The 18,323-nt window shown below is 47.7% G+C and overlaps 1 protein-coding gene across 3 annotated transcripts in view; it reads left to right on the forward strand.

Moving 5' to 3' along the window:
* The window catches only part of Eva1c (eva-1 homolog C), a 74,241-nt gene that overhangs the window by 30,248 nt on the left and 25,670 nt on the right, over positions 1 to 18,323 (forward strand). For all 3 annotated transcript variants that reach the window (XM_005345347.2, XM_026783753.1, XM_026783756.1), the window contains exons 2-4: positions 1,565 to 1,761; positions 4,836 to 4,959; positions 14,281 to 14,433. In XM_005345347.2, the coding sequence (XP_005345404.1) occupies positions 1,565 to 1,761; positions 4,836 to 4,959; positions 14,281 to 14,433 (474 nt within the window). The remainder of the gene's footprint in view (positions 1 to 1,564; positions 1,762 to 4,835; positions 4,960 to 14,280; positions 14,434 to 18,323) is intronic.

Consider the following 18,323-nt stretch of genomic DNA (forward strand, 5'->3'; position numbering starts at 1 on the left):
AGCGAAAAGCAGATTCACACTGGCTCCCTATTTCCTTTTGCTATCCATATTAGACTTTGCTTCTCTGAGCAAGGTGGACTTCCAAAGGAGGAGGAGGAAGAGAAGGAGAAAGAGGAGAGAGAGAGAGGGGAGGCAGACAGACAGACTGGCGGAGAGGAGAGAAAGGTAGAGGCAGGGTGGGCATTTGCAGCCTTCCTCAGAACACTCATGTATGAACGAAAGGACTCTAGACCAGTCTGCCTTGCCTCTTTGCCTGTGAGCTTCCAGGAGGCCCAGGTACCTTCAGTCAGGAATTATACATCTAAGAGATTCTGCAACCTGAATGGGACTCACAAGACATGGGTTGCCTGTGCATGAATCTGTGTTCTGGAGCTGCCCTCCCTCCCAATGCCTTCCTGTGAGATTCTGTCCAGCACATCCCACACACACCTCAGCAGAAAGTCCCTGGCTCTGCTCCCAGCAGCCTTGCTGTTGACCTTATGAGGTGTGAGAAGGAGGAAGAGAAATCTACATTCCGGCCAGAACTCACTTCCTCATTTCTGAGAACCAGCCCTTGCGCTCCAGACCTGACAGGCTATAGGTCCTCAGAGCTTCCAGAGTCGAGGCCCAGCCTGGCTCCTCTGACTGCTTGAGACGTCACCAGGGAGACAGGGATGCAGAGCCTATTTTTGGTCCTGTGATTGCTGGAACAATTTCCAAAATGGCTGGCGTGTACATCAGAACCCCTGCTTCTGCAGTCCCAGAGGTCTGAGATGGAGGCATTGGCAGAACCTCACACCCTCTAAAGCCCCACTCCCTGCACCCCTAGTTTCTGCTGGGGTCTGCCATCCTTGGCGTCCCTGTCATTTCAGTCACTGCCTTTTGCCTTTCTTTTTCCTGATGGGCACACTAATCAGAAGGCATCAAGGGTTCTCCCGAGCTCAGTATGCCTTCCTTCCAGCAAATTATGCCTGCTGTCCTGTTTGCAAATGAAGTAACAGGAGTCTGGAAATACACTATTCGGTCCACAGCAAAGGTCCACTGTATTTCTTACCCTTAACCTCCTCCCCCAACTTCTTCCCGGCAAGCCTTACGCTATGGAGGTAGCCCTCCCCAGCTTTCCTCTCCGGGGCGAGGCAGGCCCAGGAGTGGTTTCCTGAAGTTGAATGGCACCCCTTACTCCAGGAAGGCCTGGAGATCAGAAAAGCCAATTCTTCCTCAGAACGGGTGTCCACATGCCCAGGGACACCCACACAGCATAGTTTCCTGCTTTACAGAAGCTCTTCCAGATTCCGTGGGCTCGTGGCCAACCCCTTAGTGTGCTGCCTGAAGGGATGGAGCCCTCCCAGCCTCGTACCAAGCCATCACAGACCAAGGTACCCAGTTCACACAGGAAAGTCCCATCTGGCCCCACAGACCCCTGTGATCTCATTGGTCACCTGCCTCAGATCTGCTGCAGAAGCTGCCCCCCACACCAGCGCTGCCCCTGCCTCAGGGACATTAGCTTCTCCTTGCCCTGAAATCTATGTAGGAATGGGGAGGAGGACTTCCTGGGGCTCCTGTAACCCAGCTGAATATTTTCCAGGTTACTTAACCAAACTCCTGCAAAACCACACCGCCTATGCCTGTGATGGGGACTATTTGAACCTACACTGCCCTCGGCATTCGACAATAAGTGTCCAATCGGCATTTTATGGGCAAGATTACCAAATGTGTAGTTCCCAGGAGCCCACCTCCCAGAGGGAAGACAACCTGACCTGTGTGGCCTCCACCACTTTGCAGGTACTGCGTTTCGTGGATGTGTTAAAATCATGGGATAGGTTTTCCCTCTCTTTCTCTATTTCCATGTTCATCTATGTGTGATTCTATGGTTCTTTCAAAGCAAAAATTGGTGAAAACCCCAATTACTATAGGTCATTAGTTTTTATAGGTGAGCTATTACTTGCTTCTCTAAGGTCTTTGCCATGCAGTACAAAGGAACCCTATGTGATGACATGTTCCCTTAGTGTTATTTCCATGTGGAGTTAGTCATAGGCACAGTCTTTACTGTAATGAAGCCAAGCAGCCATATTGGATCCACCTTCAGGTCCACATCACTGGCAAGCGCCCGGGTGGGAACCCAAGTGACTCTGATGCTGGCCTTGGTGGTCACGATGAACTTCTTAGAGAAGGGCCCAAGAGACATAGCAACACCTGTCCTCCATTTCTCCTGGCTTGTTTCTCTACCTGTAGACATCATGTTATTCTCATATAGAGCTATTTTGAGTGGTCTTGGTCCAATTTTTTTTCTTCTGAATATTACAACTTCTTCTTCCACCTCCTCCCCCTCCTCTTCCTCCTCCTCTTTGTCTTCTTCCTCTTCTACTTCTCCTCCTCCTCTTCTTTCTCTTCTTCTCCTCTCCTCTTTTCTTCTCCCTCTCCTCCCCCTCTTCCTTCTTCTCTTCCTCCTTGGGCATACTTGGGGAAATTGGTACATATAGAGATCAAATCACTCACTGGTGGTTTTAGACTGTGGTTGTCAGTTGTGCACGCAACTTTTCCATTCCTGGGGATTGACTGAACCCAGGACCCCCTGCGGGCTGGGCAAGCACCATACCCCTAGGCAAGCTATAGTCTCCACCCTTTTTCATTATGCATTTTTTTTTAAAGATTTATTTATTTATTATGTATACAGCATTCTGCTTCGATGTATGCCCGCACGTCAGAGGAGGGCCCCAGATCTCAGTACAGATGTTTGTGAGCCACCATGTGGTTGCTGGGAATTGAACTCAGGACCTCTGGAAGAGCAGCCAGTGCTCTTAACCTCTGAGCCATCTCTCCAGCCCCTTCATTATTCATTTTTGAGACAGTGCGTTGCTAAGTTATCCAGGCTAGCTTTGAACTTGCTCTGTTGCCCAGGTAGTCATGAACCTTCCATCCTGCTGTCTGGACGCAGCAGCTGGGATTACAGGGCTGTGCCACTCTGGTCAGCGTTATCCAAGCAATTTGTAATCTGCCCTCTCTGCTACCCGGCCAAGATCATAAAATCACCGGCCTGAGCTTTAGTGTGGTGATGGTGTTTAATGCCTCTCAAGTTCTTTACAGCAAGTGGCGAGGTGAAAGTCGGCTTTATTATGGTCGGCACAGAATAGGTAGGGGAAAGTAAATTTATCTGAAGGTCTAAGGAGAAGCGAACATATTTGATGATGCAAAGGTTTTTATTTTCTTCATACTGCTTTGCTCTCTGTCCCAAAGCTGCAGCATCTGGGCAGTCGGTAGCTGGTAAACAGCACAGCAGACCGTTTCTGGCTGGGTCCCCTTGACATGGCTTCCGCACTGTGATGAGTGACGAGAGTTTCTTTGGAGGTCAAGCTTAGTGTCTTTGGGTGCCCCGCCCTGCCTCAGTTTCTCCCTTTGGGACCTCCCATCTAAGAGCCATACTACAGCTGGCCCTGACCCCTTCCTCACCCAACCCAGGTGCCCAGGCTCTCTGCTACCTCCCAAGGTGCCAGCACCCAGTAGGACGGAGTTATCTACCTGATGGGAGGACAACCGGCTGCCAGCTCCAGCCTGCTGGCTCCAGCCTGGTGCCCCGAGGGAAGAGGAAGCTCCATGGAGGCTGCTGTATCAGCATCTGTGTGCAGTTCTGCTGCTGCTCAGAGGGTCAGCTGGCCAGGACATCCTTACGCATGCTCCCTTCACCCAGCAAACAGGAGTGCCTTTCCCCTGGGACTTAACACCACATTGGCAGCTAAGTCAGCTCATGTCCTGAGAGGCAGTGGGGTCTGAGGTAGGAGCAGGTTAATAGCTGTCAAGGTAGTTGGTCACACGATTTGAGCCTGCCCTCAGGTCACGATGGAGAGAACTTACAGTAACTGCCAGAGGCTGTGTGGTTTACCAAGACCATTAGCCTTGCCAGTGTGTACCTCATCTAAGAGCTGTGCTTCCTAGGGGTGTGAAGGGTTCCCCTGGGAATGCTTTCTGATTGATAGATCCACATGTCCTTGGCCCCTGCGGTGGCAGGGTAGATGACACAGTAACTCTTAAAAAAAAGTTCAAATATCTCCTCAGCATTCAGCCCTAAAGTACAAGGAAATGCTTGGGAACTTTTACTCTTCTGGACTTGGTGTCTCTCTCATCAGAACCAAGGCCTGCACCTGAGTTTATTCTATGTAGAGCTTTCTCTGCAAGCCATAGCCTAGAGGAACAGTAAGAAGTCATGATTCCCTCCATGATGCAGTAAATCAGAAAGAGAGGGAGGGAGGGAGGGAGGGAGGGAGGGAGAGAGAGAGAGAGAGAGAGAGAGAGAGAGAGAGAGAGAGAGAGAGAGAGAGAGAGAGAGAGAGAGAGAGAGAGAATTTCATTAAAGAAATCACTCAGCAACAAAGTAATGTGGCCATGCCCTTGAGTTTGCCAAGGGTGGGCATCAGCATTAAGTATTTTATTTGGCAAAGTTGGGGTGTTTGAAGTCACTAGGGCTGTGTGGAGCCATTTCTAAAAGTAAGGAGGTAGGATCATATTTCCTGGCCATCATGGCTCTCTCAGTTTTAAAGCTGGAAGTGCCCTTCAGCTGAACAATCAACGGTGACTTGATATCACTCACGTACCCTGGAACCTCTGAGGGATGGAACGTCTTAAGCTGAGCCGTGTGCCCACTTTGGCAGGTTGAGTCAGCTCTCCCACGAGCCTGGCTCTCTGGCCCAGGTTCTTTCTTCTAAAAGCTACAGGGAGCCACACACCCACCACGTAGGCTTCCGTCCTAGACAGCTCAGGCCAGCCAGGGAACCTCATGTCTTCGGAGCACAGAAAGCCCAGGTTTGGGGTCCGTCAGACACTGTGCAGTTTACAAGCCTATGCTTTTCTACCCCTCCTTCCAGAAGGTGCTGGATGAATGCCAGAACCAGCGGGCCTGCCACCTCTTGGTCAATAGCCGCGTCTTTGGACCTGACCTTTGCCCAGGAAGCAGTAAATACCTCCTGGTCTCCTTTAAATGCCAGCCTAGTAAGTAACTTCTGGGGGTGGGGCAGTGTGTTTGGGATTGACCTCTAGTGGCATGAACACTCTGGACTAAAGTCCTCTGCCAGTGGTGTTCGTCCAGCCTCAGACCCCTAGTAGGAACATCAGAAAGAGAGATACATGTGTGTGCTCATCTGTGCAAATCTACAAATGTAAAAATTTTTCTCTGGATATCAAACTCGATTGTACTGGTGCTGAAAATAAAGGGAGGAAATACAAGTGGCGTCCCTCACAGTAAGGGACAAATTCTGCTTTTCAAAGGGAGCTGTGTTATAAAGCTTGACTTCCCTTGGGCTCAGAGACATGGGCTCCACAGAGCCACCAATGTCTATGAGCTGGCTGTCCTCATTCTTGTGGACCAGCGTGTGCTGGAGCAATCTCCTTCGTCCTGGTTCCTGTGCTTTCTCCATTGATTCAGCCACCCCTCATGCACACAGAGGTTGTAATCAACCCACTACGAGCGCTAAGAAATCCCTCTTCAAAGGAGCAGGTCTCATTTCCAGGCAGCTGGGATATGCCTGCAACAAACTGCGGGGCTGAGCCGGGAGACATCCTTTTCTTACTTTGTTTAGGGTCAGCATAGAACGTAATGGTGATTTCATGTGCAGTCTGGCTGGTCCTATCCCCCACCTTCCCTCCCCATCCCTAGTCCCCTCTACCGTCCACTCCCAGTGGTCCCCTGGCCACCTTCATGTCACGTGACTTCTATTACTCATTATTTTTCACTTCCTTAAAATCTCCCATGGCCCCCTTTCTAGTTTCACACCCCATACCTACACCCATGTATATACACACGTCTAAAAATTAACAGCTAGGATGCTCACACACAACACTTGTCTTTCTAGCAGGCTTGCTTGAACAACTCAGTGAAAAGAAATTGTGGTAATAGTATGTGCCCACATGCTAGGAATAATGGTTTTTACAGCTTTCTCACTGCTATCCCAACTCAACTCTTTTACTTTTCGCATTTCGTTCTCTGTCGGTTCTAAGACCCTAGTAGTCTGGTGCAGGGAGTGGGGCTACAGTGGTGCACGGGGGAACCCACTGTTCTACAGCATGCTGGAAAGCAGTCCACAGATCTCAGGCTTTTCTCCAGCCATCTCCCAAAGACAGCGGGGCTACGATAGAATCGCCCCTGATACTGTGTATGCAAATACACTCACATCCACACCCACTTTTCCATTAGTGAGCGTGCACACACCCACTCAGCACGCTAAAGAGACCCTCCCATGCCTTATCAACAGACACCTTGACACAGCCTTGTGCCCTATTCTGCATACATATCCAGTCACGTGTATGTGTGTGTATACACAGACACACACACACACACACACATGCGGTCTCACACTCCCTTGCACACCCAAACACACATTGTCTTACACACTCACAGACACGATCATAAATAGCCTCGAACAAGTTTAAACATTGAAGAGTGGCTAAACATCTCTTTGTGAGCCTCTCCCCCTCCCCCACCATATCCCAACAGCCCCTACCTCAGCCAACAGCTCAGGACCATCACTTCACGGTCTCCGAGTTCTTCATGGCCCCCTGCAGCTGACGCTGAAAACCGTGACTGTGCCCTTAGTGCCACTAGGTTTGCCTCTCTGTCTCTATCCCCAGTGCCCACCTTCCCTGATAAAAGCAGTTCCTCAGATTGTCAGCGACTGGAGACCGAGGCGATGAGAGCCTTGGTACTGTGGGCTGGAGAAAGAACATGGGCGTGCCACCCCGAACCCCACCAACCTGGTTAACCTTTTCTAATCCTGATTCTCTGAAGGTCCCATCTCTAAACACCATAGTTAGGTTAACGTTCCACCTTCTTAAGCTTCCCAATGGGGACTGTACAGCATGAGTTTGGAGGAGACAAACAGGGCAATGTTTATACAGGGAGGTGTGGGGTAGGCAAAGCCCCACCCTGGCTGCCCCAAGGAGAAAAGATGGACAGTAGATGAGCCATGGAGTTGCAATGTGACCTGGCCATTTTGGAAGGCGGAAGTGAGATTTTTCTCTATGCCTTTCTCTTTTTTCTGCAGCCCTCCCATCTGCAGAGACCCTGTTTTCCAGTTCCTATCCTGATGTGGGATTCCCCTCGGAATGCTGTGAATATGTTTTATTACCATTGGTTAATGAATAAAGCTGTTTCGGCCAATGGCTTAGCAGAGCAAAGCCAGGTGGGAAATCCGAACAGAGATATATAGAGAAAGTAGGTGGAGTCAGGGAGATGTTATGTAGCTGTCAAAGGAGAAAGATACCCACTGGAACCTTACCTTACTGATAGGCCACAACCTCATGGTGATACACAGATTAATAGAAATGGATTAATTCAAGATGTAAGACTAGCTAGAAATATGCCTGAGTCATTGGCTGAACAGTTTTTTAATTAATATAGTTCCTGTGTGCTTATTTGGGTCTAAGCAGTCATGAAACTGGACAGCCTCTGTTTACACCACCCTGCCCTGCTGTGCGCACTGCTCATAGCTGCACCCAGTGCGATTGTACAGTTGACCTGTGTGTCTCTTCCCAATGTCCTGCTCTGAAAAGTCCACATGATGAGAGCATTGGTCCAAGGGGAACTGGCAGGCACTACACACCGTGTTGGCTCTCTGGTTGTATTTTGCAGAGTTAGTTGATCAACAGACCTCACTAAAATATCTTTCTGCCGAATGTACTGCACACACCCCCTTCCCTTCTTCGCTCTATGGAATGTGGTTTCAGGACAGCCTTGGATCTAAGCAGTTGTAGGTAGGTGACACTCTGCTGTAGGTTGTTGTGTGATCTTGGACACTTTCAGAAGCACCATTGTTCAAATTGTGAAGTGAAGATAACGACCCTTCCACACCACACGGGCTGCTGAAAAGTTTGTAAAGCTGAGCCAAGTCATGGCTCGCTAACATTCCAATAAACAGCCTAATGTAATTCTTGTCAGTGCTGTGCCTGACTGACAAGCAGTGATGTGCCCAGGGCTGACATTGGCAGGGTCCTGGGTGCTGGCGATGGCAGGGTACATAGTCAGTACAGAGTTGTAGGACACAATCCAAGCAAGCAAATGCCCATCTGAATTTTAATATTGCCTTGCAGCTGCAGTGTGGGCAAGACCAATAACAAACTGCTCCCGCCATGGTAGATTGCTGCCCCTCCCACCTTTGACAGGCCACTGCTGTGATGTCAAAGTAAACTGGTCCCTGGCACAAAGTGCTGTGCACTTGGGGGGGGGGACTAGACTTTGAATATCTATCTGTTTATGGTGCTGGAGATTGAATCCAGCGAATTTTGGCTTTTTGTGTTTCCCTGAGCTAACCATATGCAATACGATTCTTCCTTGCAACACTTAGCAGGACTGCCAGTCATAGCTCCCAGCTGGCTCTTAAAATATCGCTGGACTGAGTGGGGTGGGAACATGCCAGGACATGTAGGTGGAGGTCAGAGGACCATTTGTAGGAGTTGCTTTCTCCCTCCAAAATATGGGTGCCAGGGATGGAATTCAGGTCATCAGGCTTGAGAGCAAATACAATTGGTCCATCTCACTGGCCCCTAATTGGTCATGTGACTATAAGGAGACACTATGATGTGTTTGTAGCTTGGGTGTGTTAAGTGTATTTCAATCTAATTTTTTTAAAAAAAATTCATATAAAAATGACATCTGTATTTCCAACTTGACAGCTTTTTAACTCACTGTGGATTTACTTGGCCATAGCTTTTTGCAGGTCGAGGACTCTCTGTGTGTACTGTAGGAGAAGTGGGGTGCCTAGCACGGCTCTCTATCTGGTAGATATTTGCCGGAAGTGGGGTGCCTAGCACGGCTCTCTATCTGGTAGAGATTTGCAGGAAGTCGTGTCTGCTGCCTTTCAGCACAGTCCTGCCTCTGCCTTCCCAGGCTCCTCTGCTCTCTCTGCAGAGGCAGTGATGACTTACCCTGTGGCAGCTGCCTGGAGCTCTGAGCTGAGGCATGTGGTAGACTCTTCCAAGTCCTATCAAATTCTGCTCCTCCTAGAAAGCAGCAGCTAGGTTAGGCATTCCCTGCCCTTTTAGATCCCAAAATGTGCTCTTAGGTGACAGCACATTTGCAAGCAATCAAGTGACTCAATATAGGACTCAACACGGCAGGAAGTGTTTGGGGGGGTGGGTTCTGTCCTGCCTGGTTCCCGCAATCATTAAGTCCCAAAGAAATCACACAGAGGTCTACATTAGTTATAAACTGTTTGGCCCATTCTTATTAACTCTTATAACTTATATTAGCCCATTATTCTTGTCTATGCTAGCCACGTGGCTCAGTACCTTATTTAGGAAGGCAGTCACATCTTACTTCTCCTGTGGTTGCGTCAGGACTGCAGACTAGGACTTCCTTCTTCCCAGAATTCTCCTGTTCTCATTGACCTGCCTCTACTTCCTGTCTGGTTGTCCCACCTATACTTCCTGCCTGGCTACTAGCCAATCAGTGTTTTATTAAAACACAATTGACAGGGTACAAACCATTGTCCCATAGCAAGGAAGCAATGTGGTATATGCCAGTTCTCTCCCCTACAAGATGGGTCACCTGCTGTGGTGGGGGCAGGGGTCTGGAGGCCTTACACATGGGTGTCCCGTCATCTTAAGTGGGTTTTGATGGCATTGGTTGAATGAGCTTTAGTTACTCAGAGACATGGCTAATATTCACTCCATGGTGTGCTTAAAAAAGTTGTAATAACTGGGGTTGGAGAAATAGCTCTTTGTTAACTGAGGTTTCTGTCCTGCCTGGTTCCTGCAGTTGTTAACTCCCAAAGAAATACACAGAAGTCTACATTAATTATAAACTGATTGGCCTATTAGCTCAGACTTCTTATAAACTGTTATAACTTATATTAGCCCATAATATTTGTCTGTGTTAGCCATGTGGCTTGGTACCTTTTTCGAAGTGAGACAGTCACATCTTGCTTGCTCTGTGTCTGGCTTCCTCTCTGTCTGGGTGACAACTGCAGACTGAAACTTCCCTCTTCACAGATTCTTGTTGCCCCGCCTCTACTTCCTGCCTGGTTGCCCTGTGTATACTTTCTGCCTGGCTACTGGTCAATCAGCATTTATTTAAAATACAAGTGACAGGGTATAGACCATTGTCCCACAGCAGCTCAGCAATTAAGAGCACTGGTTGCTATTCCAGAGGACCTGGGTTCAATCCCCAGAACCCACATGGAGACTCTTAAAAGTCTGTAACTCCAGTACCAGGGAATCCTCTGGCCTCTGTGGGCACCAAGGACACAAGTGATATACATACAAGCAAGCAAAACACTCATACACATTAAGTAAACTGTGATTTTGTGTTGGCTGCATTCATAACTAGTTATATATATGGTATCAGGTTGGACACCTGCCTGGAATGTTCCCAGATATAGATAGATAGATAGATAGATAGATAGATAGATAGATAGATAGATAGATAGATAGATAGATAGATAGATATAGATAGATATATAGATATAGGTATAATCATCTGACCTTATCCAGAGGGGACATGCTCCAAGAGGGACTGTGTATGTCTGAAGCCACAGATATTATCAAACCCTGTATATACTATAATTTTCATATAGTTGCACACCCGTGATAAAGTTTAGAAGTTTAGTTTGGGCACAGGTAGAGATCTACAACAACCAATAACAGAACTTATAGTCGTGGTAATAATAAAATTGCCATCATTAATATTCTTGTCCTTTGGGACTGTCAGGAAGTAAAATCAGGGTTATTTGAATATAAATATTTTGACAATGAATCTGATAAACTAAGAAAATTAACGAAGGGACTAACGGGCAGGTAGCATATACAGAGGGGATATGCTGGGCAAAGGAAGATCCGTGTCCTGTATGGACAGAACACAGCAGCCAAAGAGTACGACACACTACTCAGAATAGGGAATAGTTTAAAATTTAGGAATTGTTGACTTCTGGAATTTTCTATTTACTGTTTACAACTTGCATGAGGGAGTGGCTGTTGACTATATTAAAAGCCAACCCCAGGGCTCACCGCCAAAACTGGTAGGCATTTTGAGATCTGAAGTGTCTCAGCCTGTGACTAAAAAGGTTGGCTCTTTCTGCTTCTTTGGGCTTTAGTGAAAAGCCACAGGAGCTTCCAGGTCATGGGAAGGTGGGGTTCATTGCTGATTGTTCCCTTTCATGTTTTCACTTTGGAGCTTAAGCCTTGCTGGTCCTGTCAGAGGTCATCCAGCTGTCCCAGCTCTGCTGTGTGCTACATCTGCTTTTCTGGAAAGCTTATGGTGGGAGCCTCCAAACCACTAGGATTCCAGCCCACAATAAGAAAAACACTGTACTTATTGGCTCGACATGACGTATGCTCCCCTGACCACGACTGAAGGACGATCTTTGAAGATCATGCCAGTGTTTATCCGTATGGAATGCCCTTTAAAATTTTTGATGATTTCTAATCATTCTTTTTTGTCTTTTTCTTTTTTTCTGGAGACAGGTTAGAGATGGGACTTATTATGTAGCTCAGATTGGCCTCAGACTGCCTGGGCTGTGGGCGGGCTGGGACCACTGCTGTGTGCCACCACTCCCAGCTGCTCTGTAGCTTTTAAATTTGATGGTAACAGTTCACTAACTGACTTCAAGACTCATCAGTGAGTCTCAGGTCACATCTGAGAGAACTGGCTCTTGAGTCTTGAGGTGTCTCAGGATACGGAATCAGGCAGAGCGGAAGATAAATGTGAGCTCAGGAGATATATCTGTATCTGTATCTGTATCTGTATCTGTATCTGTATCTGTATCTGTATCTATATCTATATCTATATCTATATCTAAGCTTTCTTGGGGAAGCTGGTTTCCTCCACACAACCAGCCCAGGCTAGTCTAGACCAGTCCAGGCCACCCAGGCAAGCTGGAGCAGCCTGCCATTAACTCTTTTTGCCTATGCTTTTCAGAAGCTTTGCAAAGATAGTGCATCAAAAGGCTGATTTGCATGAAGCTACATTTAATGTGCTCAGGATCGGACTGAGGGAAAGCCCCTCACTACCAATTATCATTATTTCTAAAGTGTGTTGAGGTGTAATTGGTAGAGCATGAAATCCACCTTTTTTAAATGAACAGTTCAAGACCTTTAGTGAATATGCTGAGCCCTGCTCTCTCATCCCAGTGAAGCCAGAGGACATCCCTGTCTTCTGTCCAAGCCTCCTCTATCTTCTCCTGGATCACACTCACAGTCTCAGCAAACTGTTCATCCATCTGCCTGGAAACTTTTGCCTTGTCTTGATATCTCACATATGGTTGGTGACAAGCCAAATATGTGACAGAGGTCCTTAACGATTATAACCGGACTGAAAATACTGTCACCTGGCATTTCTACCACATGTGCCCTGCGTGTCTCAGTGTTAAAGATCCAGCAGCTTGGTGTTGTGATACAGTAGGGCTTGGTCTTCTAGGAGAGCAGCAGGCTGTGCAGGCTGTGCAGGCTTGCAGCCCAGGCTCCAGAGACTGCATCTCACATCATAGGAGTGTAGAGCTGGGAATTAGTTCAGTAGTAAGTGTACCTAGCATTCAAGAAGTCCTGGGTTCCACCCATAGTATTACAGCAAACAAATCACCCAAAGAAGTATCATAGGCACTGGAACGGACTGTGCTATCTAGACTTGTGTATGTGTACTCCACGATGTTCACATAGGACATACTCTCAAACAATCCCCATTATCGATACTATATATATATATATATATATATATATATATATATGTATGATATATATCATATAGCTACGATAAATAGAGTTGTTCCTTTTTTTGTGTTGTATACATCCCAAGATCCTAGTGGATATTCCAAATCAAAAAGAAAATTCCTTTTTCTTTTTTTAAAGATTTATTAAAAAATGATATGTGTTGGAGGCGTATGTTCATGTGAATATATTGCTGGGTCCCATTGTCTTCCTCGGGGGAGGGGATGAAAAGGCGTGATGTCAACAACCACAGACACTGAGAGTCAGGACTTACAACAGGGAAACTTACACTCCCTCCCAGCACCCAGGCTGTGTGACAGTTGACAGTCACCATCTCATGCTCGGCTCTCATTGGCTAGGCACAATCAGGACCTCTGACAGCGCCTCAGGACTCAGGACTCAGGAAGCACTGCTTGGTAGCTCCCTATTGGCTAGGCCCAGACAGGCCCTTTGACAGTTCCAGGCAGACTCCAGATTGGCTCCTTTTGGACTGGTGGGCCTTATCTTCCTACACGACTTTAGTTGTTCATGGAAGCCAGAGGTGTCCGATCCCCCTGGAGAACCTGCGAGCTGCCTGACGTGGGTGCTGGGAATCAATCTCAGGTCCTTTACAAAAACAGTGCATGATCTTGACTGCTGAGCAGTATCTCCAGCCCAGCAGTCTCCACACACACACACGTGTTAATGGCCAAGCTTGGTTTCTAAGTCAGGCAATAATGAAGTGGAATAGCAGTAGCAGTTACTCCCATGAAAGTTATGTGCATGCGTGCTCTTGCAATTTTCTGTTCGATGCTTTTAAACTGCGGTTGACTAAAGGTAACTCAAACCCAGGAGAGAGGAACTCTGGGTAAAGGAAGAGATAGAATAAATGGGAGAAGATGCTGCAGTCTTTTGTGTCTGGAGAGTCAGAAACGATTCCTTAAAGAGGCACACACCTTTAATTCCAGCACTCAGAAGGCAGAGGCAGGTGGATCTCTGTGAGTTCCAGGCTAACCTGGTCTACAAAGGGAGTTCCAGGGTAGCCAGGGCTATCTGTTTCCAGAAAGAAAAGGAGAACAGGAGAGAGATACCTCCCCATTACAGGTGTGAGCCACCTCATCTGCTTTGCGTGGTGTTGGGGGTTCAATGCAGGTCTTCACGAATGCTAGACAAGCAAACACCACCATCTGGACTCCACGCACCCCAGCCACACTCTGCATTCTTTGTAAACAAAGTCCACCAGATTCAGATAGACAAAGAGGTGGCTGTGGAGCTGTGGCAAGGGCTTGTGGTCTGTGAGTCTCGAGCCAGGAAGGGGCTTCCTCCTGTTAATGAATCTTTGCTCTGAAATGGAGTGAGAGAAACTTCCCAGGACCTAAGTGGCCCCGGCCCATGCCTTAAGCCTTTTCCAGTTTGCACAATTGTGACTCCTGGGGTCTTTGCTCTGTCCTCTGGCTGCTCCCCACCTGCTTCCTACAGCGGTCTCCCTCCCCACCCCTCAGGACCTGAAACACCAGGCAGGCAGGGCCATCCCACTGAGCCCTCCTAAGGCTGGAGGTCCACAGGGTGAGCAGCTACCACTTAGATGTTCCCCGGCCATGTCTTCCAAGCCTGGCTAATCTGTTTCTGCCTCTTCTGCAGATGAATTAAAAAATAAGACCGTGTGTGAAGACCAGGAGCTGAAGCTGCACTGCCACGAGTCCAAGTTCCTCAATATCTACTCTGCCACCTACGGCCGGAGGACCCAGCAACGGGACATCTGTTCCTCAGAAGCTGAGCTGCTGCCCCCCTTTGGTGGGTGACTTTATTTGGCTATAATTAGGCTGTTGTCTGAGTGGAGTGTGGTCGTGGGTGGGCAATGAGGTGTGTGTGGCTGCTACCACGTGAGAGGAAGTCAAGGACAGCGGCTCATTCTCGCGATAGTGGCCTCTTTGCTCCTAGTCCCAACTCTACTGGTGGCTCAGTCACTCTACACGGAGGTACACGGTGAGTGCCTGCTGTATTCAGGGCCCTGTCCTAGGCGCTGGGATCTCGTCAGTGATCAATAGTTTACCAGTCATAGACGCCCTTCCAGCAGTGCAAAAGGAGGCCATAAGAAAACAAGAAAGGAACAGATAGAGCAGGCTCTCAAATGCACGAGTTCTGCTCTTGTGGGTTCACCCAAGCACAGATTGTAAATACTTAGTGGGGACGGTTCCTGTATTTGAACAGGTTCGGGCCTGCTCCCTTTGTTACCAGGAGTGTCCACCTTGCTGCCCATCAGATAGCTATGGAAAAGCCCCAACACGTTTCTAGATGTCAACGCCACATCGCAACGTCGAAAGATCGTTTATAATACCTTCTATAATATTGCACGTATAATATCAGTACAAGCATATATTGTGCTGTAGTTTTCCTAGGAGTGCATGCTTTAAAGGCCTTATGATGTTTGTCTTGCGTGTCTTCCAAGGTTCATGTGCCAGAATTTAATTTCTGATGGGGGGGGCATTAAAGTGATGGAAATTTAATGCTCCTGAGGCATTTGGAGGCATGAAAAAAGTGACTAGAGGCAGATAAGATTATCAGTGTGGAGGCCGTATGATCGAATGCTTTGAAAGAAGAGGGTGAGACCAGAAAAGACATCTGCAGACATTGCTGTCTCTTGTTATGTGGTACCCTGTGCTGCCTGAGACTTTGCCAGAAAAGTCACCATCAGATACAGGCTCCTGACCTTGGACCAGAGCCATGAGACAAAATAAGCCTATTTCTTTATAATGTTATTCAGCTCGGGTATTTTATTATAGCAAAACAAAATCCAGAAAACTAAATACAGAAAATTTGCCCTGGGAGTATATGAGGTTATTGCTATATCTCTATTGAAGAATGTAGAAAGTGGCTTTGAAACTGGGTGGCAGACAGTGATCAGAGTAGTTTGGAGGAATGGGTTGGGAAAAGTTTGCTTGGCTATAAGACAAACGTTATTGGCCAATTCTGATGAGGGTGAAGAAGAAACTAGCGAATTAGTCTAGATGGAAATGAGGAGCCTCTTAGAAAATAGGGAGGAGGCTATTCTAATATGAAGTGGCAAAGAACCCCACTGTGTGGTGTCCACACCCTAACACCTTGGGGGACACCACATGTAAAGATAATGGACTCATTTATTAGCTGTCTTAGAGTTTCGATTGCTGTGAAGAGACACCATGACCACACCAACTCTTATAAAGGAAAACATTTACTTGGGGTGACTTACAGTTTCAGGGGTTTAGTCCATTACCATTATGGCAGGACATGGTGGTGTGCAGGCAGACATGGTGCTGGAGAAGGAGCTAAGAGTTCTACATCTTTATCTGCAGGCAACAGGAAGTGAATTATAACACTGAGCATAGCTTGGGTATCGGAGACCTCAAAGACCACTTCCAATGTGACACACTTCCTCTAACAAGGTCATACCTACCCCAACAAGGCCAGACCTCCTAAGAGTGCTACTCCCTTTGAGGGTCATTTTCTTTTAAACCACAACACTGGGTAAATGAGATTTCAAATCAACAAAGATTCTTGCTGCTGCATGGCCATTATTGGCTGCTTTTAGTCAGACTTATAGTAACCTCAGGACCAAAGGGAACTGTTTGAAAGGAGGGAGCGAGAATAAGAATGAGGGCGTGGCTGTGAACCACTTCCTGGAGAGATTGGTGTGGACAGATGCCAGTCTCTGTGATTGGAGCAACTGGAAAAAGGCCTGGAGGCAGACAGGCCCGGGTAAAGTGTCTGTGGGTGCTAGCCCTTGGCATCCAGGCCATGCTGGATTTTCAGGTGCACAGAAGGCAGTCCTTGTGGTCGCACGGTGGTTTCCCTGAGATTTCAAAGGGAAGCCTTGAGAATCCTGGCAGAAGTTGACCATGGGTTGGAGCGCTGTGGAAAGCCCACAAATGAGGTGATGTATAGAGCCGCTGGTGTTGCAGGCCGTGGGTGAATGCTGAAGTCCTCAGGTTCTTGTGTTTGAAACAAGGAATTGGATGTCTATAGTAGCCAGCAAGGTGAGAGCATTTATTAAGAAAGAATACACTCTCAAGAGAGGAAGTCAGAAGGAACCTTAACCCTACAAGTCATATGGACTTTTACACTCCACAGTTGAGGGCTCTTTGTTCATTTGCACGGTACAGAATTTTCTCACACTGTCTGTTGGGGTAGCTTATAAAAAGTCACAGCTCACCTCAGACTTCCTGGGGTGCCTGTAGTCAATTCTGGTGGGCCCCCTCTAGCCATAGCCCATAGACTTTTCTCTTATGCTACCCTGTCCTCCTTTGTGTAAGGCCTTCTAGATATCACTCTCGGGTCTACTCTCCCTCTCCTTCCTCAGAGCCAAGGTTACGTCATTCTCAGAAAGGTACAGCTACAGGGCACCAAGCAGCCTTCACTGAGAAAGGCCGCAAGAGAGTGGCAAGCCTTGTGGCCAGAAAAGCCATTGCATGGCTTGGGACACTCCCCTCACAGTGTGCTAGAGGGGCTGAACTTGACATGCTGGGGTTTAGTATCTGCCCTGCAGGGTTTTAGTCTTGCTTTGAGATGAATATTCTTTCCCACTTTTCCAGTCTTAGAAATGGGTGAGTTGTTCTGATTTTACAGGTTTGCAAAGAGTCAGCTTGAGTCTCAAGTGAGATATGGGGCTCTTAAATGCAGGTTAGATTGAACTAAGTCTGTAGGCCTCTTGCAGACAGAAAGACAGTATTTTGCATTGTGAGGTGGACATGACCCTTAGGAGTCAGGGAAGGGTGCAGTGGTTTACAGATGACTTCAGTGTGTCCCTGAGGGCCCGTGTGCTGAAATGTACTTCCCCACTGGAAGGTTTTAAGAAGGAAGAAACTGAATCCAGCCATGATATTTAGAAGTGGGGCCTTTGGGCAGTGTTTAGGATTAGACAGTGTCAGCTGAGTGGAGACCACGTGATTCACTGCTCGTGACTGTAGAAGAGGAAGGAAGGGTGAAAAGAGGCACACACTTGTGTGTGAGGCTATATGAAGCCCAGCGCCTCCCCCTGACTCTGCCGCGAAGAAGGTCATAAGTGAGTATGGATCCTTGCTAGACCTTGAACCAGGGCTGTGAGTCAAATAAACCTCTTTTCTTTAAAGTTACATGACCCCAAGTATTTCACTATAGTAACTGGAATTAGTAGCATCAGAGGCCTATATGCAGTGTCCTGAGAATTTACTCCTGTCTTATCGTATCTGTTTATAGGGGGACTTGCATTCACCAAAGTGATTCCATCAGATAATTCATAGAAGTGGTCCTCTCCTTTCTACTATGTGGATGACAGTGGTTAGTCAAGGTTGCCAGGCTTGGCAGCAAGTGCCTTTACTTTTTGAACCATCTCACTGACCTATGGGCTCTTCTCTTGAGAGTGGCAGGTGCCTGCCAAAAGGTAGCCCTGGCAGGTACCAAAGACACCAGCATTCAGCTGCTCTTTACTGAATAGGGAGCCAGTTTCTGTCTTCACATTTGGCACCTGTGAGGGTTGGTCATGACTGTTAATGGCTCTGCTCTCTGCTCCATTCCACAAGAGTGGCCTGGGAGTGACTGGTTCAGCCCTCTCTGTCAATTCACTTTGAGTGTGCAGAGACAGGGGCTGCAGGGTGCTGCCTGAGAGTCTGCAGTGTGCTGAGCCAGGGGCTGCAGTGTGCTGGCTGAGACAGAGTCTGCAGTGTGCTGAG

The sequence above is a fragment of the Microtus ochrogaster genome, chromosome 2, assembly GCF_000317375.1.
Source record: "Microtus ochrogaster isolate Prairie Vole_2 chromosome 2, MicOch1.0, whole genome shotgun sequence".
Classification (NCBI taxonomy): domain Eukaryota; kingdom Metazoa; phylum Chordata; class Mammalia; order Rodentia; family Cricetidae; genus Microtus; species Microtus ochrogaster.